The sequence below is a fragment of the Schistocerca piceifrons genome, chromosome 3 (assembly GCF_021461385.2).
Source record: "Schistocerca piceifrons isolate TAMUIC-IGC-003096 chromosome 3, iqSchPice1.1, whole genome shotgun sequence".
Lineage (NCBI taxonomy): Eukaryota > Metazoa > Arthropoda > Insecta > Orthoptera > Acrididae > Schistocerca > Schistocerca piceifrons.
This window is the reverse complement of record NC_060140.1, coordinates 645,618,519-645,642,942: the sequence shown is the minus strand read 5'-3', so window position 1 is coordinate 645,642,942 and position 24,424 is coordinate 645,618,519. Positions and strand designations below refer to the sequence as shown.

The 24,424-nt window shown below is 40.7% G+C and overlaps 1 protein-coding gene across 1 annotated transcript; it reads right to left on the bottom strand.

Moving 5' to 3' along the window:
* Nucleotides 1-1,881: 1,881 nt before the first annotated feature.
* LOC124788923 (trypsin delta-like) lies at nucleotides 1,882-23,261 on the bottom strand. The gene is made up of 4 exons (XM_047256206.1): nucleotides 23,248-23,261; nucleotides 22,189-22,210; nucleotides 13,461-13,859; nucleotides 1,882-2,244 (listed from the first exon to the last, which is right to left on the bottom strand). Exons 1-4 carry the CDS (start codon nucleotides 23,259-23,261, stop codon nucleotides 1,882-1,884), a joined length of 798 nt encoding a protein of 265 aa, XP_047112162.1.
* Nucleotides 23,262-24,424: the final 1,163 nt, after the last annotated feature.

Here is a 24,424-nt window from a genome sequence, read left to right as displayed (position 1 = left end):
CCATGTATGCTTCAGACGTTTTATCGTCATACATCTCTCATATCCTGGACCGTTCCCAACGCCCCCTAATGCTACTTATCTGTTACAGTTTCCTTTAAAGATTTCCATTGTAAGAAGTCATACACCTTCTGCCAACAGGCTTTTCAAAGAGGACGGAGCAGTGGGCAAAGATTCAGGGCGCTCTCTTGCCTTTGAGGTGTGAAACTGCCACTAGTAGGTGCGAGAAAAAGCAGTCATCAAGAGCGTGAGGATGCAGAAGTCAATGGAAAACACTGCATCAGAGAGACATATTGTGTATCCACAGGTTATGCGCGCTGTAACGGAAAAAGTGTCTTGATGATCTCTCCGTTGGCAAAAGATTCCCGACTAGTCCTCCTTCAGATCTACGAGAGGGCAGAACCATAAGGAGGTGATGATGAGAAAATTATTCACTAACCAACAAAAGGTAACGTTCTAGTAGTAGGGTTGTGGAATGTCGGAAAAGTGAACGGCGCGGGAAAAGTGGAGAACATGAAAAGCAAAATTCTACGGCTCAATCAAGATAGGTATAACTGCGTAATGACCGTGTAATTAAGTATTTAAAGGGAGACTGAAGTCTATTGGTCATGGGGGAATGGAAAGCGGTTGCAGGGGACGGAGTAGAAGAAAGAGCTGCAGGAGAATATGGGCTTGGTAATAGGAATGAGAGAGGAAAAAGAATAATTGAGATCTGCAGTAAACTTCAGCTAGTAATAGCGAACACTCAGTTCAAGAACCATAAAAGGGGGAGCTATACATGGGGAAGGTCGTGAGGTAAGTGATGATTCCTATTAGATTGCATCATGATCAGGTAGAGATTCCGATATCAGGTACTTGTCTGTAAGGCGCACCAAGGTGCAGACTAGACTCATGTCAGGATTTCGTAAGGATGATGGGTAGGCAGAAGTTTAAAAGGCTAGTCAGGAAGAATCAATGCGCAAAGATGTAGGATACGGAAGTACTAAGGAATGTAGAGATACGCTTGAAGTTCTCTGGGGCTCTAAATTCTGTGATAATGAATAGCTCAGCAAGAGACAGGGCAATGACAGAACATGGAAAGAAAGACGTAGGTACAAGGAAGGTAGTCGCGAGGAAACCATGGTTAACAGAAATATTTCAGTTCATTGACGAAAGAAAATATTGTTCATGTACATTGAGAAATACAGAAACGTAAGTAACTCAGGAATGAAACAAGTATGTAGCGCGTGGAAGCCAAGGCGAAATGGTTGCATGAAAAATGTTAAAAAATCGCCTGTCGGTTGGAGTGGGTACGCATACAGAAAAGTCAAAACAACCTTTTGTGAAATTAAAATCAAGGATGGGAACCTTAAGTGTGCAATAGGAATTCTAATGTCAAATGAAAAGGAGGGAGTGGAAAGACAACAGTGAAGGCCTCTGTGAGGGTCAGGGCTCGTCTGATGACGTGATAGATGAAGAAACGAGTTGTCAGGGAACTGAGTATTAGACTGAAAATTTAAAAGAGTCTGAGACGAATTAATATCAAATAATGCAGAGGGGATGGATAACACTCCATCGAAATTTTTAAAGCGATTGTGGTCAGACGCAACAAAACTACTGTTTATGTTTCCGTGTAGAATGTACGAGACTAGTGATGTAGCACCAGACTTTCAGAAACTCATCATCCCCTACATCTTATCGAGTACGTCAGTCTTCTTTACTGTTGACAAGGTAGGGATTCGATAACACAGGAAAATTAATCGATGTCTGTGTGTTATTGAGGACGTACCATTTCGGTTAAGGAGTTGATTAAATTGGTACATATGGTAATGAAATAAAAGTTTTATTTTCGTAATTTTATGTTACAGATAAGAACGATATATTCATAAACTGCTCGATCAGTTACTAGACACCAGTTACTTCGGATACCCAGGTCCGCAGATTGGCCACGTTGGCGTAGACGCCAGGGTAGCCGGGCTGAGCGCATCCTCTGCCCCAGGAGACGATGCCGTACTGGGTGGATCCTTCCACCAGGGGTCCGCCGCTGTCGCCCTGGCACGAGTCCTTGCCGCCCTCGTCTTCTCCTGCGCAGATCATGCGCTGAGTCATCCCACCGCCGTAGGCTATGTTGCAGGAGGCACGGGCCACGATGGACGTGGTGACCGCCTGCAGCTGTGTGGGGGAGGAGCCTCCGGAGGACAGGTCGCCCCAGCCCGTGATGGTCACCGCTGTGCCTGCAGATGGCTCCGTCGTGCCGAGGGTAACCGCCTGCAAAGTACCGTACACACTCAACATACTGCACCATTCAAAACAGCAGAGGATAGTGCTTCGACAACATAACATTTATTTCTCAATGTTAACATGACTAACAAAACTTTAGGCTGAAATCGTCCGTTAACGAATTTCATTTATCTATCAAACCTGCACGTATCATTTACTTATTGATCAGTAACCTATTTCAGTCTGTAGTGGACAATATGTATGGATGAAACTTCTTGGCAGATTAAAACTGTGTGCCCGACCGAGACTCGAACTGGGGACCTTTGCCTTTCGCGGGCAAGTGCTCTATTGGTAGAAGTAAAGCTGTGAGTACCGGACGTGAGTCGTGCGTAGGTAGCTCAGTTGGTAGAGCACTTGCCCGCGAAAGGCAAAGGTCCCGAGTTCGAGTCTCGGTCGGGCACACAGTTTTAATCTGCCAGGAAGTTTCATATCAGCGCACACTCCGCTGCAGAGTGAAAATTTCATTCTGGAATGTGTATGGATGTTGGTCACCTGAACATAATACAGAACCCAACTCTGCAACTTGACTAGTTCATACTACACAGAACTTGCCCAAACGTCAGATGTAAAATGTGACATATAATTTTGTTAACTGCTCATCCTTGACGTTTCATCATTTTGATTTGATGATTTCATAGAAGAACAGAAAATCAAAGACTTTTAAAGGAAATCAGCCGGCACAGCGAAATTTGTGACTGAAATTAGACCAGTAGAGCAGCTCAAACATCGTCACTATTTCAGTTGGAACGCAACATACGGGAATGATGAAGACATAGAGATGAAATTAGCAAAGTTTGAGGTGTATGTGGAACAATAAATAAATGTGTTAAAAATAAAAGGAAGAAACATGATTAAAGTGTTATATGAAATGGCAGATCCAATGCTTTTTCACAGAAGTAAATCGTGATTTATACGTGAACGCCGAGGAAGCCGCATAAAAGCAACAGATATGACATTTATAAGAGCAGTAAATAGATGCACAAGAGGTGACATATTTCGCCATTCGGAAATTAGGGAGGAACTGGGATAAGCACATTACAATTAAATCCAAGAAGGTAGCAGAAACTTGAATAAATATCGTGGAAGAACGCATAGAGAAAGATAACCTCTCTGACAAGAAGATCTAAGCTTGATAGGAGAACTCAAGGATGACCGAGGAAACGATTGGTGCGGCAAAAAGAAGGCTAATGATTGAAGTAAAGATGTTCATGATGATTAGTAGAAGGTTCTAACGTCGTCATGAATGGGCTGGGCAGTCATTAGTAATGCATGCAGAATTTTACTAATGCATTTCCTCATGTTTCTGGTGACCAACTCTTGCTTCATATTCTGTCTTAAGCTTAGTAAGATGGTAATTTACGTGGAAATTATATCAAATTTTTAGGCTTTTTATTGATGCACTTAGTCAATTGTCGTAAAGGATGAGAACTGATTACGTTCCAGTTACTCCACCAACGAATGATCTGTGTCAATGTATGGGAGCGAATAGCAGTTTAGCGCATTGTAGTAGCGCAGACTGACTGCTCAGCCCGCTCCTACGTATTTTAAATTTTCCATTTAATGGCAAGATTATAATACAAACATACTAAATTATAAATGCAGAATACTTCGCAGGCAACCCCAACAATTTATCTGAATAAATAATATATGTTCAGTGAAACGACGTCTAGCACAAGCGAAACCGAATACATTGTCCTATGTATTACAATGTTGTGCATAGCAATGGGAATATTTTGCCTGTAAGAAAGGTATGTTAGAGAAGTGTTAGAGCAACGCAGAAAGGTGGCGGTGGTTATATTGAGAAACAGCCTGGAAAATGCTACACATCTAAGAGTGAAGAGGGGAAAGGGGAAGGCTGTCAATACATTGAGGAACAGCTACCCAGTGGCGAACCTCACCATAAAGAACTAATGCCCAAGGCGCAGCGCCCTCTCAACCCTGCACCGCTCTTCAGTCTACCTTCAAGCAAACGTCACCGATTGCCCCCGGCTTCTCGTGCAGCGACCTCACTGGTTGGCACAGTTGGGCACAAGACCGTTAATACGTTAATCGTTAACTAACCGAGTTAATTTCTCGAGTAACGGACTGAAGAACAAACTTTAGCGGACTCTATGTAAGTTCTGTTGACCTTTCTCAGTCCATTACACGTTAATTGCTTGCGAACTAGTTATGAGAAATGACGCCCCGACGATCGCGGAAATCGTTGTCTGACAAGTTCGAGTCGTGCAGGTGTGGGGTTACGCCGGGGTGCGCGTGATTCACTTAAAAAATCGAACCCGAGAGAGAATAACTAGCTTTGACTGCTTACTGTTGTTTGTTTACTGTTCGCGTTAAGTATTACTTTCTCTTACTGGATTGGCCGTGGAAAGTAAATCATGGAATAGGATTTTCTGTGGGAAAGATGTTCAGTCTCCTACACAAGCCTCGCTCTTTGGTGAAAACCTTAACATGTTCATGTGAATGAAGGGAAATTTGCACCCTATGACAGATACTATCTGTTTCACCTGTATTTTGATTCTGCTGTGATTTAATATTGATAACTAACTACTTACAAAACTAAACGATTAATATGTATTTTATTTATCTTCGATGTCTTACCTAAACTTCGCCAGCCAAAACATTTCTTATTTAAGCAATGGTAATGCGTTTCATTCACTTCCTCATTTCACTACACCCACAACATAAAGTTTACTATGACAAGTTCCCCCTATGAACCATGGACCTTGCCGTTGGTGGGGAGGCTTGCGTGCCTCAGCGATACAGATGGCCGTACCGTAGGCGCAACCACAACGGAGGGGTATCTGCTGAGAGGCCAGATAAACATGTGGTTCCTGAAGAGGGGCAGCAGCCTTTTCAATAGTTGCAGGGGCAACAGTCTGGATGATTGACTGATCTGGCCTTGTAATATTAACCAAAACGGCCTTGCTGTGCTGGTACTGCGAACGGCTGAAAGCAAGGGGAAACTACAGCCGTAATTTTTCCCGAGGACATGCAGCTTTACTGTATGATTAAATGATGATGGCGTCCTCTTGGGTAAAATATTCCGGAGGTAAAATAGTCCCCCATTCGGATCTCCGGGCGGGGACTACTCAAGAGGACGTCGTTATCAGGAGAAAGAAAACTGGCATTCTACGGATCGGAGCGTGGAATGTCAGATCCCTTAATCTGGCAGGTAGGTTAGAAAATTTAAAAATGGAAATGGATAGGTTGAAGTTCGATATAGTGGGAATTAGTGAAGTTCGGCGGCAGGAGGAACAAGACTTTTGGTCAGGTGATTACAGGGTTATAAATACAAAATCAAATAGGGGTAATGCAGGAGTAGGTTTAATAATGAATAAAAGATTAGGAGTGCGGGTTAGCTACTACAAACGGCATAGTGAACGCATTATTGTGGCCGAGATAGACACAAAGCCCATGCCTACTACAGTAGTACAAATTTATATGCCAACTAGCTCTGCAGATGATGAAGAAATTGATGAAATGTATAACGAAATAAAAGAAATGATTCAGCTAGTGAAGGGAGACGAAAATTTAATAGACATGGGTGACTGGAATTCGTCAGTAGGAAAAGGGAGAGAAGGAAACATAGTAGGTGAATATGGATTGGGGGGAAGAAATGAAAGAGGAAGCCGCCTTGTAGAATTTTGCACAGAGCATAACTTAATCATAGCTAACACTTGGTTCAAGAATCATGAAAGAAGGTTGTATACCTGGAAGAATCCTGGAGAAAGTAAAAGGTATCAGATAGATTATATAATGGTAAGACAGAGATTTAGGAACCAGGTTTTAAATTGTAAGACATTTCCAGGGGCAGATGTGGATTCTGACCACTATCTATTGGTTATGAACTGCAGATTGAAACTGAAGAAACTGCAAAAAGGTGGGAATTTAAGGAGATGGGACCTGGATAAACTGAAAGAACCAGAGGTTGTAGAGAGTTTCAGGGAGAGCATAAGGGAACAATTGACAGGAATGGGGGAAAGAAATACAGTAGAAGAAGAATGGGTAGCTCTGAGGGATGAAGCAGTGAAGGCAGCAGAGGATCAAGTAGGTAAAAAGACGAGGGCTAATAGAAACCCTTGGGTAACAGAAGAAATACTGAATTTAATTGATGAAAGGAGAAAATATAAAAATGCAGTAAATGAAGCAGGCAAAAAGGAATACAAACGTCTCAAAAATGAGATCGACAGGAAGTGCAAAATGGTTAAGCAGGGATGGCTAGAGGAAAAATGTAAGGATGTAGAGGCTTGTCTCACTAGGGGTAAGATAGATACTGCCTACAGGAAAATTAAAGAGACCTTCGGAGAGAAGAGAACCACTTGTATGAATATCAAGAGCTCGGATGGAAACCCAGTTCTAAGCAAAGAAGGGAAGGCAGAAAGGTGGAAGGAGTATATAGAGGGTTTATACAAGGGCGATGTACTTGAGGACAATATTATGGAAATGGAAGAGGATGTAGATGAAGATGAAATGGGAGATAAGATACTGCGTGAAGAGTTTGACAGAGCACTGAAAGACCTGAGTCGAAACAAGGCCCCGGGAGTAGACAACATTCCATTAGAACTACTGATGGCCTTGGGAGAGCCAGTCATGACAAAACTCTACGATCTGGTGAGCAAGATGTATGAGACAGGCGAAATACCCACAGACTTCGAGAAGAATATAATAATTCCAATCCCAAAGAAAGCAGGTGTTGACAGATGTGAAAATTACCGAACTATCAGCTTAATAGGTCACAGCTGCAAAATACTAACGCGAATTCCTTACAGACGAATGGATAAACTGGTAGAAGCAGACCTCGGGGAAGATCAGTTTGGATTCCGCAGAATTGTTGGAACACGTGAGGCAATACTAACCTTACGACTTATCTTAGAAGAAAGATTAAGAAAAGGCAAACCTACGTTTCTAGCATTTGTAGGCTTAGAGAAAGCTTTTGACAACGTTAACTGGAATACTCTCTTTCAAATTCTGAAGGTGGCAGGGGTGAAATACAGGGAGCGAAAGGCTATTAACAATTTGTACAGAAACCAGATGGCAGTTATAAGAGACGAGGGGCATGAAAGGGAAGCAGTGGTTGGGAAGGGAGTAAGACAGGGTTGTAGCCTCTCCCCGATGTTATTCAATCTGTATATTGAGCAAGCAGTAAAGGAAACAAAAGAAAAATTCGGAGTAGGTATTCAAATTCATGGAGAAGAAGTAAAAACTTTGAGGTTTGCCGATGACATTGTAATTCTGTCAGAGACAGCAAAGGACTTGGAAGAGCAGTTGAACTGAATGGACAGTGTCTTGAAAGGAGGATATAAGATGAACATCAACAAAAGCAAAACGAGGATAATGGAATGTAGTCAAATTAACTCGGGTGATGCTGAGGGGATTAGATTAGGAAATGAGACACTTAAACTAGTAAAGGAGTTTTGCTATTTAGGGAGTAAAATAACTGATGATGGTCGAAGTAGAGAGGATATAAAATGTAGACTGGCAATGGCAAGGAAATCGTTTCTGAAGAAAAGGAATTTGTTAACATCGAGTATAGATTTAAGTGTCAGGAAGTCGTTTCTGAAAGTATTTGTATGGAGTGTAGCCATGTATGGAAGCGAAACATGGACGATAACCAGTTTGGACAAGAAGAGAATAGAAGCTTTCGAAATGTGTTGCTACAGAAGAATGCTGAAGATAAGGTGGGTAGATCACGTAACTAATGAGGAGGTATTGAATAGGATTGGGGAGAAGAGAAGTTTGTGGCACAACTTGACTAGAAGAAGGGATCGGTTGGTAGGACATGTTTTGAGGCATCAAGGGATCACAAATTTAGCATTGGAGGGCAGCGTGGAGGGTAAAAATCGTAGAGGGAGACCAAAAGATGAATACACTAAGCAGATTCAGAAGGATGTAGGTTGCAGTAGGTACTGGGAGATGAAGAAGCTTGCACAGGATAGAGCTGCATCAAACCAGTCTCAGGACTGAAGACCACAACAACAACAACATGACCCGTTAACGATTAACTTTAACTACTGATAAATCTTCAGTAAGGTAAGGTTCTAACATTCAATGAAGACAACTTTTTTACAATGTGTTAATGATTAGTGAAAATATAAAATAAATAAATCTTTTTTACAACGTGTTAATGATTAGTGAAAATATAAAATAAATAAATCTTCAGTAAGGTAAGGTTCTAACGTTTAATGAAGATAACTTTTTTACAACGTGTTAATGATTAGTGAAGTTAATTTTTGATTAACGTTACCCAGATATGCTGGTTGAACTATTGGGTAACATGACGATTGCAAACCGCTTGTGGTATGACAGTGCGAAATGGATCCACCGACAATAGCAAGCACATTCATGGTGGGTGGGATTTCTTGTACAGGTTTTGGTATGCTTAAACAAGAGTTCAGAAACTTCTTTCTAATTTCGCAATAAGTCATTTTACTTAGAGACTATAAAATAACATAACTAGTGTACCAGTTGTTATTGTTCACTTTTGCGCCACTCTGTATATGTAACCAAAATAATATTTTCCACTAGATTTCTCTTAAAGCACATATAATGAATGACCAAATATCAAGAAGATTTGTCTTTACTTGCGTATATCTATGGATGTTGAACTGTAGATTGTAGGAAGGCAACTTTTATGCCCATTCTGCGGCCAAGTGATGTGGGGTTTTGTGTAGCAAACTCGACTCGCATTCAGAAGTGCGGCAGTTAAGATCCGCGTCCGCCCTTTCAGACTTAAAATCTCCGCGATTTCTCTATTATCGTTTCAATTTAACGCTGTGAGACAGTCTTCGAAGGGGAGCATCCTATTTCCATCTCAGTCTTTTACTAATTCAAGCGTGTATTCCATCTCTAACGACTTTGTAGTCGACTGGACGTTAAACTCTAATCATCCTCACGTCCATAATCAATTCCATGTCATCACCTGATTTATTTTTGCGTAGATAGGCAACTCTGCAGCACTATCTCCATACTCCATTCTACGGATACTTAGGTTCTGCACGATTCCATCAATGTGGCAAGCCGTTCCTGACTCCCAAGTCGATAATGGACCTCCGACATTCCGGTTTCCATACAGTAGGTGGGGTTTTTCTGTCTTAATTTATCATATTAAGTGGATCCTGGAACATATTCTTGCTGAGTGTATGTTGATATATGTCTACTATTGTTATAAGTACACTGCCGGAAAAAATAGTGCACCTGGAAAGACAACGTCGATTTTGATGCGATGACGCCATGTTCCACCCAAGGGATAGTAGATGCACTGATAATGGTTTCAACATCTTCCGTCAACACATAGCGAAGTAGTGTAGCTACCAGCACGCCATTTCTGTCTACCCTTTAATAGGAATTGCTCACAGTCAAAAGGCTCAGCGTGGCGCAGAGGTGTGAAGCAAGCTGGCAACGATGCCATGGAGACATACTAGCGCTACCTACAGCCAACTGAGCCAACTGAGCGGATGGTCTTTTCTGGGTACTGCCCTACAAGTCGAACTTGCTGCGTCAGTTGTGCAACGATGTAGGTATCGGTGATCACGTGAACACCCTCACCACCGTAGACGAGATACTGGGATTCCTCGCTGCACTGACACCCACCTGAATCGTCACATGGTAAGAACAGTAGTACCACGTAGCACAGCTTCCAGAGCACACATAAGAGGGCATGTGAGCCCAAATGTGTCAACTCGAAATGTTGTCAACCAGTTATTAGCTGTGCGACTGTGGGCAAGTTCACCTTTAGCCAGCCTTCCATTCACGCCACATCGTCGACGTGCCCTGCTTAACTGGTCCCTTCAGAGCACCACCTGGGACAAGAAATGGTGCGCCATGATCTTTGCGCCATGATCTTCCACTATGAAAGCAGATTCTGCCTGCACGCAAGTGATGGTCGTTTGCGCGTACGGCGAAGACCTGGTGAGTGCTGTCTCATAGAGTGCAATCCTTCAAGACAAACTGGCTCCTTCCCAGTCCTTATGGTCTGGGATGCGATAAGCTACAGTCATCGTACACTTTTGGTGTTTCTTGAGGGGTCGCTAAGCAGCGGTCGATGCGTGCAGAACGGTTTTAGACGAATTATCTTTCCGTTCTTGCAAACAGGTAGATGATAAAACAACTTACGGGTTTGCTGCCGGGTGACATCGTCGAACACCGCCGATATTTCGACAGGAGCACAGCCTGCCATTCTCAAGGCACAAGGCATTTGTGCCTTGAGAATGAGAGGGTGTGCTCCTGTCGAAATATCGGCGGTGTTCGACGACGTCACCCGGCAAAAAACCCGTAAGTTATTTGAACATTCGATTCGCCGAGAAAAGTTAAGGTCTTACAGGTAGGTGATACGTTGTTCCAACGAAATAATGCACGTCGTGAGGCTGCCCGTGAAATTCATCATGGTCTGCAAGAAGTGGAGCAGCTTCTCCGGTCAGCACGTATGGGATATGATGGGACGAGAGTTGAGTCGTGCAACTTTCTGCTCTTACAAAACTAAGTGAACAGGTCGAACAGGCACGTCATAACTTATCACAGCAGAGTACTCGCCATCTGGGCGATCGACTGGATGCCAGAGTTAGCACCTGCATTGCCACCCATGGGCGCTGCATCACGTACTATTATGGCTGTTAATGCATGCTTCAATGCTAGTTACCTAAGTACCGCTTGTGCCATTGATCTGTAAATGTAATCACTTGATGTACTCCATATGAACAATTGCAAAAACAAATCTTGACTTAATTGGAATCAACTAAAACGTGAAGCAATTTGTTTTTATCCGGCAGAATATTTATGCTACATTACTCTTAAAAACCATGTGACTCGCTGGTAATCATGTAGATTTATTATTAGATGATCTCATTTATACTATAGCACATGGTAAATTGCTTGAAGATTATCGTGAGTTTTATAATGGTTTGATCGCTTATACATTCACATGAACCGAGAGTTCTGGCACAGTAGTCAGCACGTTGGGCTCACATTCAGGAGAAAGGCAGACTAAATCCCCGTGAGCCCATCAAAATTTGGTACCTCGTGGTCTCTCTATATCCCTTCCGACATATACTGCGGTGGTGGCTTTCATAAAAATACAGCGGAAATGCTCATCCGATCCGTGGTTGTGTTTCGTCTCTAATAACGTCGTCATCTTCGGGAGTTACTTGATGTTCATACGGCGTGTGTATGGTAGGTTGCCTAATGTTGTATCCTCAACGGAGGCATCAAGCCTAGGAGATCGATAATGTTGAATATTATCCCATTAAATGAATATAACTAGAGACAGTAAAATTATTTACTTTCAAACAAAAGCAAAATGCAAAATTATAGAGTAAATACAGAATATTAAATCCTACCCTTCACCTAGCTTTGAGATAGGGAGAACATCTGTGACTTCCCTTAAAATAGCGAACCAGTTTGTTACACGGACACAGTTATTTGGGTGATACTGATTAGCCCCATGAAACAGAGGACCTCCACCCTGACGGGCACTGACAGTCAAGAGCTCAGAGAACAACCAAATGGAACTTAACACATTTAGTGTAACTGCTTCTCTGTCTGACGAGCAGTGGCGGATATATCACAGATTACTGCGCTGTGAGGAGTTGTACAGCAACATCTGTTCGGTGCTGTTGGTCGCTGTGCAGAGGATATGCGTTGCGTATCTATAAATTCCGTCTACACACAGGACGTATTCTACCGTCTGCAAACTCCTACAGCTGAGAGTACTTCAGTATTACACGCTTCAGAAGTCAAGAATCTTGTTTGCTCGTAAGTGAGGAAAAGAAACTCAAGTATTCGTTCATGCTGAAGTACTTCAGTATGCCTCAGACTCCACAGAGAAGCAAAGAATCGTTGCTCTGCATACTCCTAGTGGTGAAACAGGAACTTCGCAAAGTATAGCAGTCGGACATTTCATTAGTGCTACCGTCAGCAAAATCTCTAAGTCGCCTCCCGCACAATGTTTCCTCTTTTGACACCCTCAGGAGAGTCCCTTTTCATGCCATTCGACGATTTACAGCAAGGTTCACGGCGTCTGAGTGTGTGCTCCCAGCAACGAATCCCTGCACCCATTACAAGTGCCTCACACTTAACAGGTCATGGAGCTGCCAGACAATTGCCTGCATTTCATACTCCGTATAGAAAACGATTCTAGAACTCTAAAACTCCTCCTACGACTAAGGACTCTGCCAACCAAATTCATTGTACTGCTTTTTGGTGGGGACGTAGCTTGAGGTCTTCCACGAGAATATCTGTAAAGGGTCAACTCACGTCCACTCTTCGTTAACCCAGCCCATTCATTCGTACTAAAATGATGCATACTTCTATTGTAAGATGCTATCGCTCTCCATCCTTAGCTTCACGCACATGCCTGTTTCCAACCAAATTTTGCGCCAGACTACAGCTCACATTCGCTCACCCGCCCCACCACCGCTAGGACGCTATCAGCACTTTAAAAGTCGCTGCCTCTTTAGAGAAGTAAAGCATACCATTCGGTCGAGCACACGGCGTCTTTCCTAAAGTCCTCTCTGCTGATCACCTCTTTCACAGGAACATGTAACGGTAACTGCTCCCTGATGTCAGCGTCCAACTTAAATTAATTCTCTGGCATTCAACATAACAGAACTTTTTAGTACGTGGTGCTTCTCAGAATTAACTGAAGACAGTTTATGCATCGAAAATTATGATCTCACATCGAGAAACAAAATGGAAGCGAACTGTTATAACATTGCATGTATGGAGGCAAAATCTCGCTGCCTTACAACTTCTTCCGAAAAAACAGCAAAACATTTGGAAAACATTTACAGCTTTTGTGGAATGAGAAGATGTGACAAATTTTGATTCAATTCCTAGGTGTTAATGTTTCGGTACATTAGGGACAACATGTCTTGTAGTAAAACTATCAAGAGTAAAGATTTTTTTTCGCTACCACTATAGTTTCCTGGATCATCTCACATAAATGTCACCATATGACACGGTATGAAAATTTTATTGGCAATAAATACCCATTTCAAGAAGATAATTGTGATGGGAGGGTGTGCTTTTCGGGAATGTTAAATAACATTGATAACGGCGAAGTGCTCGTTTGTTGCCTATCGAAATCTGTAATTCATATAGAATTTAAAGCATGTGGAATAATGTACGAGAAAAAACAAAACAAATGATGCTAGCATACAGTTCAAATTTGATACATACAGAAGTAAGTTTTTTCTGAGTACGAGTTGTACCTGAACGTCGCTGTCGAAGGAGAATGATCCGTCAATCTGGATGACACCGATGTCGTAGTCCATGGTGTCGGTGTCATAAGATCTGTGGTAATATGCTTCAGCAATATCGCACACAGTTCCGCCACTTCCTTGAGTGGATGTTCCGGCCCTGATGGACAGGACGTAGAGTATGCTGTCTTCAAGGCAGTGCGCCGCCGTCAGCACCCACGTGGAGATGATGATGGAGGAGCCGCACAAGTGCGAGCCCAGCCACTGCAGCGACAGCTGCCAGGGGTACTGCGAGATGTCTACAGCCTCGCCGCCCACGATGCGGCCATCGAGGCGCGGTCTGGGCAAGTGGGACCTCGTGGAGGGGGCAGCGCTGCAGAGCGCCACCAGCAGGCACAGGACGACGGCTGTCTGCATGGTTCTGGACGGAGGATAAACACAGTCGGCTGTGGCCGGCTTTTATTACGGTATTATCATGTGGCTCTCTGCACTGCTGACCACTTGACAATCTGTCACTCACGGCCTTACAAATAGTTCAGCGAGGTCGAAGTAGTACATGAATATATTACGCAATATGTTTTGATCACCAAGGTCCCACTCGTGGTAGTTTCTCCCACATCATTTTCTCGTGTCAGGATACCGAACAGCTACTCTGATAGATCAATAAGGGCATAGTGTGTGATTCACGTAAGAGAGGCGAATATTTTTCCTGGGAGAGGGAGAAGTCCTTTTCTTCCTTAAGAAGATTCAGCATTTTCAAAATGTGATAGAGAAGGAAGAGATGACGGCTACCAGCTCTATGTCCACAGCAGCTGGTGTTAACAGTTTATACATTTTCTCACTCCACAGGATATCGTCCAAAGGCTTCAAATTATCTAGAGGTAAGACGATCACTTTGATGTTCAGGAGATGAATGCAATAATTTTTCCTCATCAAACAAGGTACATCATGATGAAACTAATATTGCTGAAACAAATTTTGGTGACCTCACATTCACACGATATCGTTCAGGTAATTTCATTTTGGAAGGAAGAACGAGATAATCGCTAGCATGCATCTTGTGTAAACAACCATTTTGATATTCAGGAGAGCTAATTTCGGATTAAGGTGGTGTGGTCGCAATTATCGAATGGGAATTAAAATCTAATTTTTCTGGAAAAAGATATAACACACCGGTACGTGATAGTACCATGGTTTCGACTTCCACGGCAAACTAGTGAACATGCCGCTACGCAATTAAGAAAAGCAGCCATCTCTCATCTGTAGACAATATTTACAGCACCTGAGGTGTAAATCGAAAAACTTGTGAGAAATGAAAACTAAATTAATAAGCCACAATATTATTCTATGTAAATAATAAATACTTTATATACTCTAACTAAAAAAATCACAATACGACTAAACAGGAACACTGCTCTTCCGAGTGAAAGATTTAGACAATCGAAAGCAGGGAACGATTACAATCTGCACCATACATACCGACAACAGTGTCAATAAGTCACACACTGTTTGATCCAATGAAATACGACTGCAAGAAAAGGGCAGGCTCATAACTTTGTAATAAACACAATTCGGAACAACTTAATTTACCTAACAATATATGAATAGATAAAGTTACATGGTGAAAGTAACCACTCTGTCAGTAGTATAAACGACGAACAAAAAGTGTTCCAAGGCCATAATGTCTAGACTCGATACGCCAGTGATAGACTTGATCGCCTACACAGTCTTATTTCTCCGCTTGATGTTTACCGACGCTTGTTCTTCGGCAGCCAAAATTATAATGACAACATGGTGATCCTGTTTCGACGTATTTGGTAAATGCGTCGCCATAGTTCGCGTGCCAGCATCTACCGCATTCACATCGAAAAGACACTCATGTCATACTGATCGCTTGACTTTATGTTGTAGCGTTTCCCTCTGTCTATAATGACATATTTAATTATAAGTTCCCCAGACAGCGACATCCGAAAGAAATTACGAAATTACTTAGGTTAACTGTCGCCACAGGAAAAATAAGGTTCAAATGTCTCTGAGCACTATGGGACTTAACATCCGAGGTCATCAGTCCCCTAGACTTAGAACTACGTAAACCTAACTAACCTAAGCACATCACACACACCCATGTCCGAGGCAGGATTTGTCACAAGAATACAAGCCAGAATGATGAAAGAGGAACGTTTCTTTTTAATTGTGTCTCTTAAGCCCTTTCATTCTTCGTACCCGGCTTAACAAACATTTGATAGTCCGCGATGAATGTTCTGCTTGGATAGTTTTCATTTCATTATTTCCATTGCCAATTCTAGTTATCCTTTTGGTTTAGGTCAGAGCCCTCTTTTTTGGTTCTGGTCTCTATCGGAAGTTAAACTTTTTGAAGGCGGATGCAAAGCGGCCGACGTTTCACCATGAATTCTTTATTCTTTTGTGACACTAAATATTACACCAGTGAGTATTACAATGTGAAAGTTCCCTTTCTCTCAAATACAGCAATTCACGAAACGGTAGCAGTGGTCCTTGGTGGAAGTATGTCACACCCAACTTGATAGTAAATAAAAATAACACCCCAACAATGATAGACGTCCAAGCGCCTGTGATTATTTCTTTAGAGTACTTCGAAAAGTAGACACCTAAAAAGTTCGTTGTCTATACTTTGTTCTACTCTTGTATATTTTATAATTTCTCTGTGACATTTCTGGTCTAGAGGGCGATTTCATCTCAAATCATACAGGTCAAGAGTGAATGTATCACACGACTATTTCAAGGTTTGCTGAAAAAAAAAATGTTGAAGTGCACATTGTAAGTAGGCTGTTTATGTTTTCTTATTGGCAACGATACGTAACGCTCTGTATGAAAATCACTGGCTGTGCTGTGTACAGTCTGTGGCTAGTTTGCATTGTTGTCTGCCATTGTAGTGTTGGGCAGCTGGATGTTAACACCGCGTAGCGTTGCGCAGTTGGAGGTGAGCCGCCAGCAGTGGTGGATAATTTGTAAGACTGGATGTCATGAACTGCTATATATATTATGACTATGAAGGTAAATATATTGTTTGTTCTCTATTAAAATCTTTCATTTGCTAACTATGCATATTAGCAGTTAGTGCCTTCCGTAGTTTGAATCTTTTATTTAGCTGGCAGTAGTGGGGCTCGCTGTATTGCAGTAGTTCGAGTAACAAAGATTTTTGTGAGGTAAGTGATTTGTGAAACGTATAGGTTAATTTAGTCAGGGCCATTCTCTTGTAGGGATTACTGAAAGTCAGATTGCGTTGCGCTAAAAAAATATTGTGTGTCAGTTTAAGCACAGTCATGTATAATTTTTCTAAGGGGACGTTTCATATGTCGACCCATAGCCGAGGATACCTCACTGGAATCTTCTGATTTTTTTTTCTTGTAGTTTGTGTAATTAGTGTAGGTTTTGTTAATTGCTAGCGCATAGTCACAGAGAGAATTTCCTTTGTAGTTGCAGTCTTTCATTGTTGTACAGTAAAACAGTTGTGGCACGCATGTAGACTTGCACAAAGTATTTCGCAGCTGCGCTTGCAATTAAGTAAATATTTTCAGTGCTATGTTAATGTGTTTTCTTATTTTGCTCTTCAAATTGTGCTTTTCTGTGTTGTCGTGAGAAATATTGTGACAATAATGGCGTGTGAAAAACGTAACACTAGGCTCCAAAGTAAACTGAGAAATAATAGTGACGACGAGCGTAGCTTATCAGCACCACTGTGTAATGAATTAACAGACATTCAAAGTAGTAATTTGGTAATTGTGCATAGGGAAATGGAGCGGGTGGCCAATAATGGCGTAGACAGTGAAACAAATAGTGAACAGGGAAGCATTATCGATCGATCGGTCGGCAACAGCTCGCCTCAGGAATCCGAAATGACAGGGCACAATCTTGCAAAAACTGTAGATTCAGGTTTTGCGTCCTCACCGTTTTCTCAAATAAGTCAAGACACATTTCCTGCTTTTCAAAATGCGAATATTGCCGGTTCAAATGCATTGCCGAATAGCACTGAGGAACATGTTTCAGACACCAGTGCATTGTTATTACAATTAATGCAAAAAATGGGACAAAAGCTTCAAAAGTTAGACACAATGGAACAACACCAGAGACAAACACAGCAACAGTTAGAGACAATGGAACAAACTCTTCAAAAGTTCGACACAATGGAACAAAATCATCAAAAGTTACACACAATGGAATCAAATCAGAGACAAACACAGCAAAAGCTTCAAAAGTTCGACACCACACTTGAACAAACACGTGAAGATTTAACTACTGAGTTACTTAACAGTGAATCGAAAAGTCAAAAAGTCTGTAATGACGTAAAAACACAAATTTGTGAGCATTTTCAACCTGTTTTTTCGCGGCATGAAAATGCATTACAGAATCACGAAGCAGCCATAAAAAACTGCAAACCATTGTTCATGAAAATCAGGAGACCTTGTGAGCTAAAATTGACTCAGTTGCATCAACCGATTCGGTTACACTAGTTGCAAAAACTCAGGAAAACTTAAAGGACACAGTAGATACGATTTCAACACAAATGGACACTCTGAAACTTGGTTCAGAAAAACACACTGAGGAAATAAGTACACTATCGGAGAAAGTAGCCGAACTTTCGGATCAGTTCACTAACTTATCTGCAAAGGTAGATGATGATCTGAATGACACAAGACCTGTAGCCATCACTGAACAAATTAAGAAATTCAAACAAAATCAGAATCAAAGTAAAACGCAACACAAAAGAGAAATCCGGGAAGTACAAGATCAGTTGGCACAAGTAATACAAAAATTACTAATTTCAGAGGACACTCGCGCTCCAACACGGGAAGAGGGACTTAGAAATACGAAAAAGCCGCTAAATAATAACACCGGGCATTTCGGAAGTAATGAAAGAAATTGGCAATGTGCACCGAATTTTGAGATGGAACCGCCGACACGACGTAACTATGACCGACATGCGACTCGCCGACACGATGATTTTGACTATAAGCTGTTCATTACTACACTTAAATTCAAAACATTTAAGAATTCCGGCAACGACATTTATCCAAAAGCGTGGCTTCAACAATTCTCTCATTGTTTCCCCCCCCCCCAACTGGTCATTAGAGCACAGATTGGAATTTATGTGTGGCTATTTAGAGAATAAACGAGCTGTAAGAATGCGATCGGTCATTCACGATTGTCACAGTGAAGGAGAATTTTATCATGCCTTCCTCTCAGCATATTGGTCTCAAGCTACACAAGACCGAGTAAAATATAGCATCATAATGATGAAACATTTCGAACAATCTGAACTTTACAGTCTTGTGAAATATTTTGAAGACATGTTGCACAAGAATCAGTACCTGTCAAACCCATACAGCCCCTCAGAACTCATCCGCATTTGCTTAATCAAATTGCCTGAACATTTACGACATATTATTTTGGCAGGACGTTGCAAAGGCGACAATGAAGCTTTTCAGGGACTCTTACAAGAATTATAAATTGACACTGACAATCGCGGAACGCGAAAACAGGAACACAACAATTACAGGTCACATCCGTCGCAATTCCACGATGAAAAAAATAATAACTGGACACGACGAGGCTATTCTCACAGCCCAAATTGTGACCAAAACAGACACCACCCATATGATAACCACTGGCAGAGTAATAGTTACAGAGAAAGTCCGCATTTCCGTAGTAATGAATATGACAGAGACAATCATAGAAACAGACAATATGGTAACCAGAACTATTATTATCAAGGGAGACAGAATAATTTCAGACGCAACAGTTCAGCGCGCAGTTACGATTCAGGGAGAAATTCTCTACCACGTGACCGACAAGAAGGAAACTGTGGAATCTACCGACATGACGACAGACGATATGATAGTAACGACAGACCCCAATAACGACGCGAGCCAACAAAGAGACAATAGGCAATGGCTCATACCGCTGGCAGCCACAAAACGTACGTATGAAACTGATGACGCAGCTGCCGTAGCTAGTAATTACGTAAAAATGGAAGACATTAGGGACATCTTACTCCAGGAACACGACGTAAAACATAACAACATTGCATATCCTGTGATTCACATTAGAGTATATGACGTAAAATTTACTGCAGTACTTGACTCTGGCAGTCCCATTTCAGTAATTAGTGGAACAGTCTTTAGCAAATGCAACAAATCGAACGATTGTCCCACACTTTCGTTATGTAAGATTAAATTACAAGGTGCAATCGTTGGAAAAAGTGTAGATGTACGGCAACAAACCAACTTAGAATTCTTCTGTCAACGCCACAGCTTCTTTATGAACTTTCTTATTGTTCCATTATTGTCGACGGAAATTATATTGGGAGTAGACTTTTTGAATGAATACAAAGCAATCTTAAACTTTTACGGTACTGAAATAAGTTTAGAGAAAGAAGGTAAGTCAATAGCTTTGAAATTTGAAGATTGGTTCTCAAACCATGACGAGGAAATTAATCGGCTTTACCTTCTGTAAGACAACAGTTCGGAATTTTCTACGGAACTAGACACTAACAATCACTCTGCAAGTACTGACAGGGATGATATCGACGACATATTTGATACTAATGAGTTAATTCAGAATGAAATTCAAACAATTGAGAATTGTAATGACACTGATAGGCAAGACCTTTTTGAGATTTTACAAGCACATTCCACAATTTTTACTCACAAAACAGGAACAGTCAAGGGATTTCAATACCAATTTCGTGTTCGTGAGCATACTAAATTTTGTGTTAGACCATATATAATTCCGGCGCATTATAGGGACCGTGTTAGAACAGAAATACAATCTATGCTTAATGAGGGCATTATTGAGCCTGCAGTAAGCTCATACAACAATCCATTACATGTTGCTGAGAAGAAAAATGGATCGTTCCGGCTTGTCTTAGATTCGAGACAAGTCAATACTATCATCAATCCTGAAACAGACAGGCCGCACACGATGGAAGAACTTCTTCAAAATTTTAATGGTGTTGTCTTCTATTGATCTCAGATCCAGCTTTTATCACATCGAACTTCATCCAGAATGTAGAAAATACACAGCTTTTCTTTGTTTCAGCGTTTGTTATCAATTTCGGAAACTTCCTTTTGGTTTCAACATTTCTTCGGCAGTGTTCATTCGCGGGCTAAATTCCATATTACCTGATTTCTTAAAACATCACATCACCTTATATGTGCATGATATTCTAATAGCAGAAGCCACATGGGAACAACATAATCGCATCCTCAACAGTTTGTTACATATTTTTGCAGAATCTGGAATTACAGTTAACTTGGAAAAGTCTCAGTTCGGTAGGTCAAAGGTGAGGTTTATGGGACATATTATTTCTTCTGAAGGCATTCAGCCGGATCCTGAAAAGTTAGAAGCAATCAGAGCCATTCCAGTTCCATCCACAAAAAAAAACAAGTCCGCAATTTTCTAGGTCTCGTAATTTATTACCATCGTTTGCTGAATATGCAAATTCTTGTTACACCAAAACTTTGTTCTCTCACTGGAAAAAATACTATTTGGAACTAGGACGAACAAGCACAGTTGGAATTCAATTCTTTGATAGAAGCATTACTTAACGCGCCAATACTAGCTCATCCAGATTTGCCACAGGATTTCTGTCTTAGCACGGATTCTTCTATGTCGGTCTTGGTGCCCATTTATTTCAAGAAGCCATAGAAAATGACACTACCGTTCAGAAAACCATTGCTTTTGCTAGCCGAGAGCTAACAAAATCTGGGCATTTAACAAATTCCGTTTCTTTTTTACTGGTAAGCACGTAAAAGTATACAGTGATCATCGTGAATTACAGTTTCTTATGTCTTCAAAATTAAATCATGAAAGGTTAAAACGTTGGGCATTATTTCTGCAAGAATTCCACTTCACAATAGTCTACATTCCCGGCAAGGAGAACATTGTTGCGGGCGCACTGTCATGCGCACCGGCTGGGCTTGAGAAAAGTAACACAGAAGGCAACCTCGAGAAAAATTTCAGTATTCTTTACATTCAGAAAGTCGCCTTTCAAAACTTCATCACCACATCTTTAAGGACATTGCTCATGAACAAGATAAAGATCCGATTTGGAAAGACATCAAAAGTAAATGGCATGAAAAGACACACACTCAGATTCGGCATTATTACCTGGTTAGAAACATCATACTCTTCAAACGCTGCACTGTTGATGACAAGCTATGGGTACTTTGCATTCCAGACGATTTTGTTAATAAGCTCATTTGGTACATTCATTTCAGCTACGCACATTTTGGTCCACGAAATGTTATCATATTCTTCGAACGACTTGATATTTTAACAATATGAAAAAGAGAATTCGAAGAGTCTTGTCTACTTGTAAACTTTGTAAAAAGGCGAAACCATCTACTATCTCACATCGTGCTCCGTTGTTTCCTATCATTCCTTCTAAATTAAAAGAATTTGCTGCTGTTGAGCTCTTGGGACCGCTTGTCAGAACATCTAATGGATTTTCGTACGTTCTAGTTGCTGTTGAATTTACTTCAAAATTTGTTTCTTTTACACCGTTACGTAAAGCCACTGGACGGTCTGTATACAACGCCTTTGTTAAAAATTTCTTATGTGAAGTTGGACACGTTAGTAAAGTCATTTCAGATAACGGACCGCAATTCAGATCTGCTGTTTGGTCACATATGCTTCAGAATCATAAAATCAAACCTATTTTTATTTCATTGTACTCACTACATTGTAACCCCTCCGAACAGATTATGAAAGAAATCAATAAGCTTTGCAGGCTTTATTGTCACAGAAAGCATCAGCAGATATTTACACTTATTTCAAAACGTGCTGAATGAAATGCCTCATAACTCCACTGCTTTACCACCTACTCTTGTACTGAAAAATGAAGAACCACCGAACAGAATCAGAGAGCTTGTACCTTTCCCGAATACACGTAAACTTCGACACAAAGACATAATTGATTTGGCTATTAAAAATATAAAATCTGCGGCAGACAAAAGGAGGAAACCAAATGGTAAAGCAAATGCAAAGAAATTATACATTGGTCAGAAAGTTCTCATTAAAGCTCATTCATTATCACATAAGAAGAAACACTTGAGTCACAAATTCTTTCTAGTTTACAATGGACCTTACAGAATCCGACGTATACCACATGACAATTGCGTTGGAGTTGAAACTCTGCGCACTAGGAAGAATAAAGGTTTACACCACATTTCACGTGTAAAACCGTTTATTGAAAGATAATCTGCTTTTTAACTTTGTCTTTGCCATAAAACTTTTCACTTCACATTTCTAGTATGCTTTGTCAGACTTAAGAAACTGTTAACATAACAATGTTTGAAGTTAAATATCCAGTCTAGAACCTAGGGAACATTTTTAAACAGAAATTACGAATGCATTGTTATAGTGAACAGACGACACAGTGTTGTATTTGTACATTCTTGCTTGTTAGTTGCACGATTACGTAACGACTATAAGGCTTACATACTTAGAACATGTACTGTTACTGCTAATGAGATTTTAATGCAACATTTTGGTTTACTTGTAAATACATTCTGGATTTAAAGTACTTTCAGTGAGATACCAGATGACACAGTGATTAGTTTATGTGACAGCTACACGATTTTATCACGACGCTACCAATGAGTGACAATATACAATGTTGCTTTTGCTGCGTTTCTGTTTTATATCTGCACAGTTTTTCTGTATTATTCTGGAAAGTAATACATGTTTTAGTAGTAACTTTTGTGGTATAGCTACAATGAGACTGCCTTTTCCGTACCACAACAATACGTTACAGCACAGTACTTTCATCATCACGGCAATAAGCGTAATAACTAGGATATCCATACGCAAAGAATTTCGCTTTCGTTTATGATGAGGTAAGTACATTGACTTCAGCAGAACTTTTCTTACAGAGGACGATAACTACGACACTTCCACAGAACCATCTTACAGCAAGACGCACATTTAGCGCTACAGGACACGCATTTGAGAGATTAATTTTGTACTTCAGCCATTTATTTTTCAAGATTTTTGAATTACAAAGAAAGTTTTCCATGATACATTTCATTCCATTGCTGTAATCTGTAACACCTGAGGGTATAATTACATTAATCTTCAGGGGGGTACACGCTTACTTTGTGTACCACAAGGAGCCCTAGCTAATATGGTATTTGCTTATACAACTTTACACATCAGTACCATATTTCTATAACACATAAAATACACAGCTATCTGATTATTTAAACAGAGAAACAAACAATTTTTACTGCGTCAGTGACAGATGTTTAGCAATAACACAGCTGGATAACTTCACACCTATGAAATTGTATTTCGTCTGTATTTTGTGAACGTTCATATATATTTTCGGAACCATTGTGATACTATGAGAGCTTTGAATGATGTATTTGGTATGGGATCATAATTTTTAAAGTACGTTTGAGGTAGTTGACACTTTTGACATGAGCAGAGAATTTTTTTTAGGTTTTGAAATTATTGAAGGAAGCTACGACGATTTTGAAATTTGGCTGAGGTTTCATGATGTTATGATGACGATGTGTATTACGCTGTTGCAGTATGTTTATGATCAATAAGCTGATGCTATATGAGGAATCTGATTATGACAGGTATTTATTATGATGAAATGTTGAAGAAGTGTCAATGAATATGTATACGTGTAATAAGGTAAGGAATAATGAGTAGTGGTTAGGGACTCTGACTTGTGAAAAAGGATGTTGGAAACCAAGAATCATACTTTAAGATAATTACTATTAAAAACAGTCTTGATCACAATTTATTTTATAAGGTGACCGGTTTCAACCACTGCTGTGGTCATCTTCAGACCATTGAGTGGAAACCCCTTTCTCCAACAGAAAGGGGTTTCCACTCAATGGTCTGAAGATGACCACAGCAGTGGTCGAAACCGGTCACCTTATAAAATAAATTGTGATCAAGACTGTTTTTAATAGTAATTATTT

Excerpts from the sequence above, each read along its gene's own strand:
- LOC124788923 (XM_047256206.1), bottom strand. Across the intron at positions 13,860-22,188 it reads TATTGATTTCTTTCATAATC|ACAGCCGTCGTCCTGTGCCT; the intron begins TGTTCGGAGGGG and ends AGAACCATGCAG. Across the intron at positions 2,245-13,460 it reads CCTTCGACAGCGACGTTCAG|GCGGTTACCCTCGGCACGAC; the intron begins GTACAACTCGTA and ends GGTACTTTGCAG.